The following is a 15,504-nucleotide window of genomic DNA, read 5'->3' on the forward strand; positions in this document are numbered from 1 at the left end:
AGAACGGGTTGCTAATCGAAAGCGTAGTCGGGACCAGGATGCATTTGGCAATGACCAAGTAGGCGCCGGAGTATCACAGTACAAATTACGACTCTCCATTAAAGTTCGGCACTCTATCGACCAAATATTTTATTTTTCCTTTCTGCTATACGTAAATAACGAGTCTGTGTGGAAGATGGGGAGCATGATGGCGTGCGGGAGATGACTTGAGAGAATGGATACCAACTGACAGCGCATGCTTTTTCCGCCCTCTTTTCTAGGAGCAAATGAAGATAATACCCTTCAACATTGTCAGATCTGAGACTACGGCGGACAAGCCGGAACACTTGGCTTTGATGGAGGTGAAAAAAATCTAATGCGAGACGCAAGTGATGTGATGTGTGTTTGGGCAGATGCTGGAACCGCAGGAGACTTTATTCGTTGAGCGACCAGTGGAGGACCCACCGCTCGGGAAAGAGCTTCCCACATCAGAGTTTCGGCCTCAAACCTTCAAACAAAGCTTCTTCGACAGTTTCCACGCAGCAAAGCGAATACCTCTGTTCCAAATAATACCACCTAATCGCCACCATCATCATCTGGGACCAGAGACGAATTCCGGTCCTCGAAGCCAGACGTAGCGCGAACCAGACACTCGCAAAATGCCAAAGGAAAAGGGCTACAACCCCGTGCAGGCTCAGCGGAAAGCTGAAAAGGCCAAGGCAATCAAAAAGGGTATGCCCCACGATTGTTATCAGCATTCAATATTCCATTCTGACCATTCTCTATAGGCAAGGCAGAAGCTCAAGACAGGCGCAACGAAAGATTAGCGCGCAAGAACCCGGACCGAATTCAGAAGCAGATCGATGATTTAAAGGCCATTTCTGCGGGCGGCGGCAAGCTATCACGACACGAAGAACAGTTGTTAGAGGGGCTCGAGAAGGAAGCCAAAGGGGTGAGGAAGGCGAGAGAGACACTAGGCGATAGAGCACCTTCATTTCATCGCGGCGGCCGACGAGATGGGGACTCGGGTGTCTTGGGGAAAAGACGGCGCAACTCTGCAGGCTCGAGCACCGACGAGGACGTGCCAGAGGAGGTGCGCAGGATTCCTATGCCAAGAGACACGCCACCCCCAATTCCAAAGGAAGTCCTAGACCAGTGGTACGCGAGACGGCGAGCACGACGAAACCCAAATGCCGATGCGATGCGTGAAGATATGGCAAAGAAAGCAGAGGCTCCAAAGACGGAAGCACCTCCTGTCGAATCCCAGACTGTGTACGAGGCGAAACCTGTTATGCGAGACCTTCGGCAAGAAGCTGTTTCCGCTTTCGTACCAGCGGCTGTACAGAGGAAGCTGGACAAGGGTCGAGGTCAGGGCGGGCTGACGGAGCCTGAAGAGGCAGATCGATTGGAGAAGGAAGGGAATTCAAAATCAACCAAAGAAGCGGCTGAGGCGGCTGAAGATACACAGCAGAAATATTGGACTGTGACCGTGGAGGGCATCGAAGACAAGGACGAGTAACTGGGACTGCCAGTGCAACGCCTTCTGCAGCGCTGTCTGTTTTATCCACACAGTCAGTAGCATAGACGTCCATGCCTACCAGATAGCCCGGGAGCGGTGATCTGCGGCAGACCCTGCAGTCTGGGCTAACTTTTCATCGTGAGAGGGGCGTTCCTAACAACATTTTGGTGGTTACTGCAAAACCTCATGAGGCTTTGGCACAGAACCACCTGGTTACGAAGCAATTCAAACAGTCCTACATGTCTCAAAGATCGATGACATTACCTTGTGGATATCAACGGTGTCTTCACGCCTTCTTATCGGTAGCAAACAATGACTAACTATTGGATGCCATCTCAGTTGTTGGTTGCTCCGGGCTTGGTCAGAAGATTCGATAGTGGGTCAGAGGCAAAATCCCGCGCACAGCACCGCGCGACCTGATTTTGGACTTTGAAATCTGCTACCTTCTTTTGACTCGGCAATTCGGACTCCTGACGAGGCCCGATCAACAGTGGGGCCTCGCATTGCCTGCCGGACCTTGGTTCCGTATTCCGGGGCATATCACCACCTATTGTTTTATGGTGTCATCCCACGGGAGGTACTACATGCCCGCCTAATCCCTGTGATGGAAATACCAGTTGGACGGAAAATTGTGTACTATACCCGACGGCCAGAGAATACTACACTCCGCAATCGTGGCTGTGATAACGAGTTGGGGGTTGCATTCACCTATTCAGACTGCATAGGCCGATGTGCATGCCAGCATGGAAATGTGGCATAGCTAATGCACCCCCGCGGGCGCAGGACGGTCTCCGGGCTCGATGTGGCTTATTTCATATGGATCATACGGCATAACACGGGAGAGGCAACGCGAAGTCGATTCAGTCTCGATAGTGTTATTCCTCCTCCGCTGCCCCAGACTCCACCGGATCCGGATGATTTGATGCCTCGGGGTGAGACCTTTGAGTGATGGGGACCGTCGTTGAGAACACGAACGAAGCATGTAAAGTGAATTCTAATTTCTGGTCTCTTAGTTTGCAGTTCCAGTTCATCTCGACTTTACAGATCAGCAACACTGTGATTGGGACTCACAACACTAGGGATTAGAAATCAGCAGTTATAAATCTATGTTGCATACCCCGCATCTCAACTTTGTTTGTGCTCGGCAGTTCTTCAACATGTCTGTACGAGGAAATTGACGGTGACAATCAGCAATGGGAACAATAAACATGTGAGCTTCGATGAGTCAAGATGCAAGAAACGGAGCTCGGCTTCGGCCTTGGGTTCAACTCGGTGTGTCGACTAGAAGCTGGAAGCCAGGGATGTGGTCAAATGCGCGTCCACGCCGCCTCCACACTCCGACGACAATTCCCGAAAGGAGTGTGGTAGCCACGGGTGACCCAAACGGGGATGTTAAACTGGACACCATCAAGGCCCCCGACGCCGCAAAAGGCTTTTCAACGGCAGACGAGTGGATTGAATGTCCCCACAATCATGAGTTGATTGCGCTCGGCGCCGACCACCAGCTGGGGTCAGAAAGCTAGATGGGCCGCCTTCCAAGGGTCAGTTGCTAAGAAGAACTTTTTTTCCCACCCTCTTAAATCCATGGCTCCCGCCTGTTGTTATAAGGCGCCATTTCTAAAGCCGCAAATACACCTGGTTTCTTACATCCCACTGTCCTCTTGTTAGTTCATGTTCAAGTAGCAGATATAGTAACAAGGGACGGTCCCCTTCCGAACAGTGAGTCTGCCGTTTACATAACCGTCGAGGGACGCAATTATGGACGTTTACCAGGTAAACTCGCGAGTACTCCATGACGATGGAGAGACCTATGTTGTGGAGAATGGCAACCAAGACGCCATCACCAATAGCAACATGGCCGAGGACCAGGGGGCCAACAACCTAGAAAAGAATACTACGCAAGTTTCGAGCGCATCCTACGAAGAGAGCTTTCCCGAAGGCGGCATGCGAGCGTGGCTCGTGGTCCTGGGTGCGTGGTTTGCCTTGATGTCGGCGATGGGCTTGATGAATACCATTGCTATTTTCCAAGCTTACACACTCAGTCACCAGTTGAAGGGCCAGAGCGAGGGCACTGTCGGCTGGATCTTCTCCCTCTACAACTTTCTTGCCTTTTTCTGCGGTGTCTATATTGGCCCCGTGTTTGACAAGTATGGCCCGCGGTGGTTGGTCATTGCTGGTTGCATCACAACTGTGACTGGGGTTGTGTGCCTGAGTTTCTGCAAAGGTAGGTTGAGGGCCATGTGTTTGGGGACTGAGGAATGCTTCATTGGTGCCGATGCTTTGTTTTGCTATTTCAAAGACTTTGGGATTGACTAACACAAGGGCAACAGAACTGTGGCAATTCATCCTATCTTTCGGAGTCCTATGCGGGGTTGGAACATCGCTACTCTTTACGCCATGCATTGCTGCGGTTGGGCATTGGTTCAAGAGACGAAGAGGTTTCGCTACCGGCATGGCATCTACGGCCGGGGGCATCGGCGGCATCATTTTCCCACTCATGCTCACCTCGCTCTTTGACCAGATTGGCTACGGCTGGGCCACGCGCGCCCTTGCTCTCATTTGTCTCGTCGGCGGCGTCATTGGCATTGTGCTCGTCCGATCTCGTCTTCCTCCCGCACCCAACGCGACGGCGCACCCAGACTTTCGCATCTTCAAGCAGGTCCCCTACACCCTGACTGCAATCGGCATCTTCTTGCTCGAATTTTCACTCTTCATCCCCCTCGCATACATCTCTACGTATGCGCAACACAAGGGCTTCAGCGAGAAGTTTGCCTTCCACCTGTTGCCCATCATGAACGCGGGATCGGTCGTCGGGCGGGCTCTGCCAGGATATTACGCAGACGTCGTGGGGCCATTCAATGTATGTCTGTTCTCGGTGGTTCTCTCGCTGGTTGCGTGCTTGTGTGTGTGGTTGCCGCTGGGACATACCGCCGCTGGCATCATTGTCTTTTCAATCCTGTTTGGCTTCGGCAGCGGGACAAGCATTTCCATTGCGCCCGTGTGTATTGGAAGAATGTGCAAGACTCAGCAATACGGGCGATACTACGCCACGACGTATACGGTTGTGTCGTTTGCATGTCTGATTGGTATCCCTATCGGCGGCAACATTGTAGGTGCCAGTGGTGGTGATTACAAGAATCTAATCATCTTTACGGGTGCAATCTACGTCGGCTCCGCGGTGTGTTTGATGGCAGCCAAGACGACTCATCTCGGTATGAAGAACTGGATGTCTGCCTACTAAGCTTGGATGGACAAGTTGACGGTGGGGAGTTTGGGCGACTCGGAAGCATCGAGTTTGGAGGTAACAACCCGGGTCTCGGGTCTCGGGTCTTTACTCACTTGGTTCGAGTTTTGATGCGTTCATTGGAAGAGTAGAAACACATTTTTTCTTTGGTGTATTTCAGCGGCATTGACGGCGTCTCGGTCCAGCAGATTTTGACAAGGCATGGCTCTGGAGTATCTGATGATTCATGACGGGGTATGGCAGTAGGAACTGGCTAAAAATACCCACAAAATAAAGTAGATTGTGATGACTAGTTATATTTCAATATAAATTATATAATTGTTGTTGGAGAAACTGGTATCTGCGTCAACGCAAGTGGCCCATGATGCCATGCAGCACTGATAACAGCTCAAGGTGCTGAATTGGAAACGCAAGCCATGCCGGACCTGGAGCTGCAAACTGTCATGACAGCGGTGACTTGCCGTAGTGTAGGGCCTTTTGTTGCAACTCGACGTTTTACGGAACTTGTGCGGCTAGATTCTTTGGCGGCTCCCACGTTGTCCTTGCCAGATGTACAGACGGACACGTTCTTATCTCTTTATTACTTGTTCTTCTTCTTCTCACTTTTATACCCGGTACCCGGAGACCACCACCACCATCATCATCATCTACCTCCCGATATGCGCGTCATGCAGCTCGGCCACGGCAGGAATAATCAGCTTCTCAATCTCGGTGTCGGGATCTTCGCGCGGCAGCTCGTCGGCGCGCAGGGGCCGGCCCTCGGCGTCCCCCCATCCGGCGGGCATGGACGAGGGCGGCGGCGGCACGCGCAGCCAGGCGTCGGCGCGGCCGGGGCTGACAAAGACCACCTCCCACTTGCGCGTGGACAGCAGGTTGCCGATGACGAGGTGGTGCTGGTAGCGGTCGAGCGAGTAGCGCGCCTTGCGGACGAGGAGGGCCGGGTCCGTCTCGAGCTTGTACGAGACGATCATGCCCTGGGGCGCCCAGCCGTCGACGAGGTTCTTGAGGAACTTGGGCACGGGGTCGAGGTCGATGACGAGGCGCTTGGAGCGGGGGACGCGCGGCGAGGCGTCGAAGTTGTCAAACTCCTCGTCCGTGTCCTCGGACTTGACTGCGGCCACAACGGCGTCGGTGGACTGGATCTTGTGCTCGGCCATGCGCTCCGGCGGCACGAAAAAGTCGGACACGGCGGCGGCCAGGTACAGCAGGCCCCGGGGCCCCAGGGGCCGCATGAGGCGCGACAGGGCGCGCAGCTCGTGCAGGTAGTCGCCGATGGTGACGAAGGGGATCATGAGCAGCATGTTGGCGTCGCGGGCGCGGCGGTACTTGGCCAGCACGTCGCGCACCTTGGCGGCGTCGTGGCCGGCGCGCCACTCGACCTGGCCCGTCGGCCCGGGGCTCAGGAAGTCGAGGAAGCAGTCCTTGGAGTGGGAGAAGTGGCGCGAGTAGGGGAGCAGGCTGAACTGGCGGTGCAGGAAGACGACGGCGTAGCCGGCCTCGAGGAAGTACTCGGCCGAGGTGGCCCCGCGGGTGCCCGCCGAGAAGTTGTCGATGAAGCGGACCGTCTGCTTCTCGAGGGGCACCGTGGTGCCGCCCGACGTGATGAGCACCACGCGGCGGGAGGCGAGGGCGTGCGTGTTGATGAAGGAGGCGGCGAGGCGCGTGTGTTCCTCGAGGGAGCGCGGCGGCGGGTTGGTGGAGAAGTAGACGTCCTCGTCGGAGGGGGGAGACGACGACGACGACGACGAGGCCATTGTGGAGGGCGACGACGGGGCCGACGATGATGGGGATGGTGGTGGTGAGGGTGACGAGGACGATGAAAAGGCGAGCGACAGCGCGGGCGGCTGTGTGCGCGGGCGCTGGCAGCGAGGGCGCAATTGGAATCGAGATGGGCCTGGCTGCGTGGTCTCGGGCTCTGGTGAGGAGGTTTCGGGAGGATGAGGATGCATTCTGCTGGTGTATTTGCGGTTTTATTTTTTTGCTGTGCTCACAACTACGAAGCAGCTTACATCCCGGGATGCGGATATGGTGGGGTTGTGAAATGGCCCGACGGTTGAACTTGAGTCTCGAGCTGCTGGTGACTGTATGTACGCGGTATACTGTGGTGCGTCGAGGCGTGAGTCTGCAAATGTGCACTAGACGAAAAATGCGCAGTCCTGGGTGAGGAAAAACCCAGCTGTGAATATATACAGATCAGTATATACTGCGCATCTTCCCGTGGCCGCACGCGATGCGCGATGCAAGCTGCCTGCCTTCCCCTCCCGTCTGTCCGGGCCGCCGGAGCCTCCCCCGCCATGGCGGCCGCTATGCCTAGGCACCGCGACGATTCGTGCCGACGGACCAACGATTTGAGCCAATGACCTCACACGGGTCCCATCCGCATGCCAGCCCGCGAGTGACGTCAACTGGCCGTTGCCTCGGCCTGGTGGGTTCCGGCCCCCGGGGGCTCCGGGTCCAGATGCCGTTGATGGCAGCCGATGGGCCGAGAGTCAGCCGGCGTTGTCCCACACTCGCAGCCCTCTGCTTACTTGGTGCATTGCAAGTCGGATTGCACCTCATTCACTCTTCACTAGTCACTTGCACGCCGCCGTTTTTGACTGAACAGATGATTTGTTTGCTATGTACATCAAGCCGTGGCTCTGGACCGGTCGTCCGAGTCTAAATATTTTCCCCGAGAGACATCCATAAACCAACCAACCATCCATCCAATCATTTTAAAACTCTCCAGTTCTCCTCACCCCCATCCTGGAAATTGACTCCCCCAAAGCCAGGCAAAGTCCCCATCTCCCAAGCAGCAGCCAAGCTGCATCGTCTAAACCTCACCGTCAGTACATAAACCCACAAAAGAAAACCCAAGTCACAACACGAACCTTTTTACTGCTGCTCCTGGCGGCAGCATACACCCTCGCAGCACTGGAAGCCAATGTCACAAAAGCTCTGCGTATATGAGAACTTGTAGCCCTCGTCACACTGTCCGCAGTCGTGAATCTTGGAGCCCCAGTTCTTGATCGTGTAGCAGTTGGTCTGGTCCTGGGCAAAGGAGAGCGAGACAAGGGCAGCGAGGCCAACGAGAACAGCGTTGAAATGCATCTTGGTTTTTTTTTAAAAAAAGGAGCAAGTGTATAACTTGGAAGATGGTTTGAAACGGCGTAGATGATTCTTGATTGAAGGCAAGTGTGTCAAGTATCTACCAGCAAAGGGAGAGGAGAGCAGCGAGCTTAAATACATTTTTTTCCATGCCGCCCGTCGCAACGACAAACATGTCATGTTGACCAAATTTTCTTTCCCTTCCTTCCTTCACTTTTCGCTATCCCAGTCTTGGGAGGGAATGCATCCGCAAGGAGCGACATCTACAGCCCAGCCCGCGCGAGGCGTCGCGTCTTTGCCGTGCCGTCTCTTCCTCCTCCTTGGCTGACTCAACATGGCCAGATGGACGGAGAGAGCCGGCGTCCAGATTGCCCCGAGACGGACTGGCTCTGCTCGACGAGCTCGGTCTATCTCGAGCCCGAGCGTGTGTGCAATCGTCGTCGCGGGACGCACGGAGCTGGCGCGCCTTGGCCGGTCGGCTGGTCGGCCTTGGAAAGCACAAGAAAAAGCATGTATGTAAGTCGGGCCCGAAACGGTAACGGGATGCATGGATTCCACCACGACGTGAGAGGCCCTTTGCGACCCTTGCAGTAAGCAATATCAGACTTTTCTTTTTCGCGATTTATTTTTTATTTATTTTTAAAAAAGCCAGTTATACCGGCACCACGATGCCTCGAAACAGACCGAGGTTCCTGCCAAATCCGCCGTCTTGTATTCCATTTGCGACTCGACGCCCCAGCCGACAAATTCAGAAGGAGCCTCGAAAAACTCCGACGGGGCCCCTCCTGCCAAACATCCTCCCCCAAATTCGCCGACGTGCCGAGCCGACATCAATAGTAGTAACAAATTGCGTGTTCCCTTCCAGTCATACATACACGTGGCTTCACGCGGCACACGAGAACGTGAGCCGTGTCTACATGCCCTACTCCGTATTCTCCGGCTATTCAAGGAATCCAGACACAGTTGGCCGAAACGGCCAGGCTGTTAATAGAAAATGGGCCAATTGGTTATGAGCATACGCAGACTGGCAGTCGCTTTGCGCCGGGTCCAGATGTATGTATGTACGACAGCGCCGATTCTCACCTGCAGAGTGGAACAATCTCAGCCCCGTTGGCCGACGAGGCGAATGCGGTGCAACGCGACGGGCGAAAAATTACATAACGCCAACTGCCGAGACGCCCACATCATGTCAGTGCAAGTATATTTTTGGCTCTGCAGGCGACAGGGATACATACTTGACATCATACAACCACCTGCGTACTCCGTAGCGTTGTACTCCGTATATCAACTCTCAACTCGGTGCTTCGTATTTGAGACATTCATCTAAATGCGCGCATGGCTGTAGGTGTCTCTTTTTGTATGTCTCCAGGCGTACTCTACGGGGCATTGTCATATATTACATGAGTCTCGGTGTCTTTGCACAAGACAGAAACCCTCATGTCAAGCTCAGGAGCGACGTGGCCAAACATTCTTTTTAAACTGCATCTGAAACCCACTGTTGTGCAGGCTATCCCAACTACATATCACCGTCACTTTAGAAAAGGGACAAATCTTCCTCAATAGACCGGTGAATTCGTGACACCATCTACATACAGTCTCATCAGCAGCCTCTAGAGTAATACAATAAAATGTCTCAATTATTCCATCCTGCATTGCCCATTCTACCGCTTGTCGTTGGCCGGCGACAACCTCCAAGCCCGGAGAGGCAAGCTCTGCAGGTGCAGCACCTTTGGTTTGATATACCACAAGAACGACACCAGACCAAACGCAACGCACAGCATGTTGACCATGTAGTATCCGTCTCGGCTCATGTCGCATGTGCCGCCGCCATTTTCGCATCTCTCCTTCTCCGCTTGCACCGCGCAAGAAAACGCCTCGGTAATCACGGGCCCCTTCAGTTTGGACGTATCCGCATTGAGTGTGGGAAGACACGTAGCTACCGTAAAGGAGTCGACCAGCTTCAGCACAAAATATTTCGGGAACGTACCGCCCAGGTTGGAAACGCTGCCATTCCATTGTTAGCCTGATTTTGCCAAATATGAAAGTGCGAAAAAAAAAAATCAAGGCCACTGCACTTACGTTGCGAGTAGAGTCATATATGTGCCGCCGATGACTGGATCCGAGACCTTGGCGTGGAAAGCAGAAACGGCAACAAACATGATGGTGTTGGTAAACGTCGACAACAGATGCTCCGCAATCACCACAGCCATGTACCACACGGTGACACCATTGCTAGGGAACATGGCCACGGTAATTTGAGCAAAGATGGCCGCACCCAGTCGGCCGAGAAATCCCCAGCACCACAGTCGCATGGGTGTATACTTTTGCGACCACATGCCCGCATAGTATCCGAGACTAATCTCAAAAGGAAAGTCAATGAGGACCGTGAGCGCCATGTTATCCTTGCCAAAGCCCTTGTCGAGCAGCTTCAGGTTTGTGACCCCGTCATTGGCCTGGAAACCAATCTTGGCAATGAGATGCACAATAATGATTGTCTGCACATTCTTCAACTTCAAGATGCCCCACATGATTCGGTAGACGTCCCATACGCCGTCGTCATTGTGTGACTTTTCCTCCCGCTTCAAGAAGCCAAGTCCAATAGTAACGATGATGTAGACCCAGCCCCAGAACGTCAAGTATCCGCCCAGTGAAACAAGCCCCTCCTCTGAAGGGACCGACCGGAACCACTTGTTGGCGAAATCGCTGGCGTTCAAAGCCAAAAATACCGTATACGACATGAAATGGCCTGCAGTCAGGCCGACGGTCTGGGCAGTGGATGCATAAGACACGTTTGCCGGCGTAAGGAGTGTCAGGGCCCAGCCGTCCACCGCAATATCTTGGGTCGCACACATTAGAACCAAGAAAAACCACCACGTCATGAAGCCCCAGACGGTCGGCCCGCCCGGCTTCCCAGTTGTTTCCATCATCGACTCAACATGCGATCCAAGCCACAGCATGCTGAAGCCAGAAAGGAACTGAATAGGCACAATCCAAGTCTTTCGCCGACCAATTTTGGAACTCCAAACTGCGTCCACAAAAGGACTCCAAAACAGCTTCATTGAATAAGGGTACGAAGCCAAGCTAAAAATACCAATCTCCCCGTACGACATGTGGTTCTTCAAAAGGAAAGGAACCGAACCCATAGCAAGGCCCATGGGGATGCCCTGGAGAAAATACAACAATACCAGCAACAGGAAGCTTCGCTTGTCCTGTCTCGGCAGCTCGCGAAATCCATGGTTGCCTGCGGTCGGTGTCTTGGGAACCGGTTCGTCCAGCGAAAAGCTCTCGCGAGAAATGTAGTTGCCAGTCACAGCCTCAGAGGTGTCGAGGTTGTTGGCAGACTTGCGCCGCATTTCCACGCCGTTACTCATTTTGCCGTTGGCATTCCCTTTCTTCACAGAGAGGGAAGCCGGTTGTTGCGATGATGGCGACTTTGGTCGTCGCGCGCGGGCACCCATAGGCAGTAGTTATGTAATATACCTCGGCCGTTTGGGGTGTATGCAGTCTCTTATATATCCGCCTTCCTCTGCAAGGGAGGGGTTTTTAAGTCAGGCGAGAGTTGTCGCTGCTGTTTGCTGTTCTTCTCACCAGGAATGCTTGTGTTGTAGAATCCAAGAACATGCGCAGATCAGCGCGCCTTCTTAATATCGGCTCGATTAGAGGATGTCGGTGGCGCGCAAGGCAAGGAATCGAGTCGTTTTGTCTCGAGGTCGTCTGTAGGAAGGTGGGCTAAGTAAGAGAGCGAGGGGAGATAGCGTCGATAATGTTCGAAATGAAGAAAACTTTGTAGAAATACTACTCCGGGTCATCGGCCGAGATTCAAAATGTCGAAAGAACGTTGGGGTTGCGTCCAACTTGGACTAGTTATGCTGGTGCGAAGCAACCGTGGCCTCAAGGGCTTACAAATGGAGACAAGAAATGTGGCAAACCGCCAGGAAGCAACGGATCAAGCGAACGTGAGAGGCCTCTCCAACAAAGCCTCGAAATAGAAGCAAAGGAATCCGAAATGGCAGCCCGTTCAACGGCAGCCCACAAGCGACCCGGGGACAATGGTCAATGGCTTGTCGTGAGGACAGAGGGCGAAGGAGAAGATGAGACCAGCACAAGAAGAAGAATATACACACGAGTCACGATCTCGTGCTTGCGGGCTGCGGGCTGCGGGAACTGGGTTTCGCTTGATGGCAGCAGACCCTGGGGCTGGCTGCTCGCATTGGACACTTGGCACCTAACCGATTACCCGTAGATCGCCCCTGCCTGTTTAAGTCGCCTAGACCGTTTTAGTGTCGGAGGAATAGATATTGCGCCGCCATCAGGGGAAACAAACTCCGAAGGCCACCAATCGGCGATTGCCTTTACTGGACTGCGGGGACGCTGCATGGCAAAGCTTGCCCATCCATGCGCTCCTTATCTTATCGCAGGTGTTGCCCGACGCGTTGAACGTCATTCAGCATCAACAATTCTTATACTCATCTCACCGACCTGTTGGCTCGCAGTCCCGACATGACCGCAGACACAGGCGGGGTGTGAAATACTCAAAAGAGAGAAGGGAAAAAATGGACTCCGAACCGACTTCATCCGAGCCATCTCAGCTCGACAAGGAGATTGCCTCATTAAGAAAACAAGGTTTGCAGCTTGACGCGCCCTCTCACTCACCATTTATTTTCAATCAAGACCACTCACACATCAGCAGCGGCCTCTTTACGCAAAGCCCTCCGAATCCAGTGCTCGACGATTCTATCCTCGGCGTCAACATCGCGTCTCATCCGCTCCTCATCCTCGCCCGCCGTTGCCCGTCGGCCGGGTTCCTCAGAAACCGCATCGTCCAAGCTGAGCAGCCGCTCGACCCAGCAACAAGCCCACATGCAGCAATGCATCTACCGAATATCCGCTCCAGTAACCTCCTTCAAGGTCCGCGACCCTGACCCCAATGCCGTGGATGACGGCCACGTCCTGGGCCTACGGTTCGAAATCATGTCTCGGGGACAGTTCCTCCGCCCCTACTACGTGATGCTGAACCGACCGTACCCGGGCTCAAAACACCTCCGCGTCCACAGACATACCGTCCCTCCGGCAGTGCCTCTGGCCGGCCTGGCAGCAAGACACTTGCCGCAGCCATCCCGGGCAGGCGGAAGCAGCAGCTCCACGGACCAGGATCTCGACAAGTTTGTGAGGACGCTGCGGCGAGAGATTGTACGGTACCACAATCGACTGGGTGTCTCCGCAGATCTCCGCCGGCGATTGGGATTGCACGAGAGAGGTGGACGGGCCGTAGCGCCCAATGCGCTCGTGGAAGCGGGCATTGCAGATATTGAGGCCAAGCAAATAAGTCTCACCTGGGCAAACGACAAGACTGGCCGACTTATCATGGACGATGATGGAAACGTGGTCAAGTTTGTGGTGTTTGGGAGCGACGGGCGTGACTGGGAGGCATCGGGTGCTGTTTTTGATAAGAATGATAGCATTGAGGATGTAGCTAGAAAGTTGGAGGAGCGTCTGGAGGAGAGCATCCTAGAAGAGCAAGAGGGGTGAGGAGAATAATTGGATACCCAATGTAGCGAGCGACATGGCATTGCATTTCACATAGGCGACGAAGCATATGACTTGACTCCAAGATAATGATCAGATACACTGCACAAATGGCCATCCGGGACGCTTATGTATTAATTTTCTGCTCCAAGGTCCAGTCACAACATTGCTATAATCATAGCACAAATGAGTTGTATATACAATATTGACACTACATCGGCGAGATAAGTTCCGACACTAGTAAAAGTAAGTCTGCAGAAAAGTCTTAATACAAGAATCAGGCATCCGCATGTAAACACCCCCCTCCCCCTCCTCTCCAGTTTTACACGCCAGCCACCGGCGTCTATTGACACTCTCCAAACACAAAAGCTGCCTTAAAGCTTCAACGAAAAAATCAGTGGGAAACTTTTTTGGTATCTCGCCACGCCGATCCCATAATGTCGTCACGATGTACTCAAATGTACTACAGCACCCAGGATATATGCTGTGCGGTCAACACGCCCTCCCGGCCTAGATCAGGAGAGCGGCGATGAGGCCCATGGCGACAACGGCACCGACCTTCTGGCTGTTCTGGGCGGCACCAGCCATGACAGGAGGGGTCGTCCAGTTGCCAGTAGGGGGTGCGCCGGTGCCAACGGGAGGGAGAACGACAACTGCGGGAGACGAGGCCTTGGAAGGCGTGGTGGCAGGAGAAGGAGCCACGACGACAGGTGTGGTAATGGCAGGGGGAGGGGCCTGAGTAGCGGGCATCGACTGATTGGCAGGCTTGGTCCAAACCGGTGCCTGCGTAACAGCAGGGGCGGTAGCAGGCAGAGTGCCCGGGGCGGTTCCGGGCACGACGGCGGGAACAGTACCGGGACCCGAGCCAGGCATGGTGCCGGGGACGGTGCCGGGCATGGTAGCAGGAACAGTACCGGGCATGGTAGCAGGGACGGTAGCAGGGAGAGTGTTGCCGGCAGGGACGGTAGCCATGGTGGTAGAGTGAACTGGCACGGGGCAGATGGTTGTTGTGGCCGGGACAACCACAGTGGTGACGTGAGGACCAGCAGGGCAGTCGGTCACGGTAGGAGCACAGCTGATGAGGGTCTTGACCTGAGTCTGAGTGACAGTGCTGGTGGTCCAGGTGTGAGGAGCCTCGGGCTTGCAGTCGCAAGGGTGGACATAGTGCCACTCGTCGTTGTCGTTGTCGTCACAGCCGTCCATGGGAACGTGGTGAGGAGGGTGCCAGACGTCGATGCAGCCAGCAGGAGGGCCTTGTGTAGGGCAATCATCAGTTTTGATGGAGATGCCAGCGGGAAGCTTCACATGAAGACCCAGGCAGAGGTCGACCCCGACCAAGTTGCCGACCTTGAGGCCGAGGTCAAGGGGGGAGCGAGCCTCGTGAGCCGAAGCAACGGCGGCGATAGCCGCAACAGCAATGACAGACTTCATTTTTAGACGGAGTGTAGTAAATGTGAAAAAGAGTGGACGGGTAATCAAAAAAGCCCGGAAAACGAAGGTATAAGGTGAGAGCGGTTGGAGTTGTGTCCAAAAGTCTGCTTTCTGTGCTGGTGAAGATGAGGTGGAATGAATCCATCTGTCATGGCACATCAATGGTCTTAAATAGACAACGACCACGGCGCCCGGCTAGAACTTGCACCATTGTATTCATAGCGTCTTTCCCTTTGCAGGTTGATTCACGGGGGGAAATGAGTAGCAAAAACAATATGTACGTACAAACCGCAGTTACTAGTAGCGGTTGGAAGCCAATAGCTTTGACCCCTGTCTCACAACTGCCAACCCCCGGCTTAGATCATACATAGGCATAGTACCTATGTACATACATGTGCGGAGCGAGATTATGATGACTCGGCAGGGTCGGCTTGCGAGGGAGTGAGTTGGTTAGTTGGTTGTCAAAGCAAGCCCAGACCAGAAGAGAGCCTAGAGCACGCAGCTCAGCCCCCCGACCTTTCCAGGAACAATGTCTGACGCTCATGCAGCCACATCAAGGGCCTCGTGGAGTAGCTTTCCCAAGGAGCGGGCCGTGCGTTTTACTGGTCGGAAGACTGGTATCATGGCCGGAAACTCTGGAGGATCGGCACGGAGTGCCTGCGCTAGTGCAAGTGCCGACATGGGACGGCCATAACTGACGGTTGATGGACATACATAC

General features: G+C 54.1%; 7 protein-coding genes across 7 annotated transcripts; 3 read left to right on the forward strand and 4 right to left on the reverse strand.

The window, feature by feature from the left end:
• Positions 1–638: 638 nt before the first annotated feature.
• MAA_03812 (WW domain binding protein 11) lies at positions 639–1,498 on the forward strand (the record flags this gene model as incomplete). The annotated part of the gene is made up of 2 exons (XM_007821810.1): positions 639–711; positions 768–1,498. The coding sequence occupies 2 exons, from the start codon at positions 639–641 to the stop codon at positions 1,496–1,498; spliced, it is 804 nt and encodes a 267-aa protein (XP_007820001.1).
• A 1,758-nt stretch (positions 1,499–3,256) lies between these two features.
• On the forward strand, positions 3,257–4,739 carry MAA_03811 (Major facilitator superfamily domain, general substrate transporter; the record flags this gene model as incomplete). Its single annotated transcript, XM_007821809.1, has 2 exons — positions 3,257–3,722; positions 3,829–4,739. The coding sequence occupies 2 exons, from the start codon at positions 3,257–3,259 to the stop codon at positions 4,737–4,739; spliced, it is 1,377 nt and encodes a 458-aa protein (XP_007820000.1).
• Positions 4,740–5,389: 650 nt separating this feature from the next.
• Positions 5,390–6,691, reverse strand: MAA_03810 (phosphopantothenate-cysteine ligase-like protein; the record flags this gene model as incomplete). The annotated part of the gene is made up of 1 exon (XM_007821808.1): positions 5,390–6,691. One exon carries the CDS (start codon positions 6,689–6,691, stop codon positions 5,390–5,392), a length of 1,302 nt encoding a protein of 433 aa, XP_007819999.1.
• Positions 6,692–7,616: 925 nt separating this feature from the next.
• MAA_10958 (GDP/GTP exchange factor) lies at positions 7,617–7,832 on the reverse strand (the record flags this gene model as incomplete). Its single annotated transcript, XM_011412903.1, has 1 exon — positions 7,617–7,832. One exon carries the CDS (start codon positions 7,830–7,832, stop codon positions 7,617–7,619), a length of 216 nt encoding a protein of 71 aa, XP_011411205.1.
• A 1,658-nt stretch (positions 7,833–9,490) lies between these two features.
• Positions 9,491–11,200, reverse strand: MAA_03809 (acetyl-coenzyme A transporter 1; the record flags this gene model as incomplete). The annotated part of the gene is made up of 2 exons (XM_007821807.2): positions 9,491–9,833; positions 9,909–11,200. 2 exons carry the CDS (start codon positions 11,198–11,200, stop codon positions 9,491–9,493), a joined length of 1,635 nt encoding a protein of 544 aa, XP_007819998.2.
• A 1,182-nt stretch (positions 11,201–12,382) lies between these two features.
• Positions 12,383–13,358, forward strand: MAA_03808 (Centromere protein Cenp-O; the record flags this gene model as incomplete). The annotated part of the gene is made up of 2 exons (XM_007821806.1): positions 12,383–12,452; positions 12,517–13,358. 2 exons carry the CDS (start codon positions 12,383–12,385, stop codon positions 13,356–13,358), a joined length of 912 nt encoding a protein of 303 aa, XP_007819997.1.
• A 507-nt stretch (positions 13,359–13,865) lies between these two features.
• MAA_03807 (adhesin protein Mad2) lies at positions 13,866–14,786 on the reverse strand (the record flags this gene model as incomplete). The annotated part of the gene is made up of 1 exon (XM_007821805.1): positions 13,866–14,786. One exon carries the CDS (start codon positions 14,784–14,786, stop codon positions 13,866–13,868), a length of 921 nt encoding a protein of 306 aa, XP_007819996.1.
• Between the last annotated feature and the right edge of the window lie 718 nt (positions 14,787–15,504).

Source organism: Metarhizium robertsii, assembly GCF_000187425.2.
Source record: "Metarhizium robertsii ARSEF 23 chromosome Unknown MAA_Scf_3, whole genome shotgun sequence".
NCBI lineage: Eukaryota > Fungi > Ascomycota > Sordariomycetes > Hypocreales > Clavicipitaceae > Metarhizium > Metarhizium robertsii.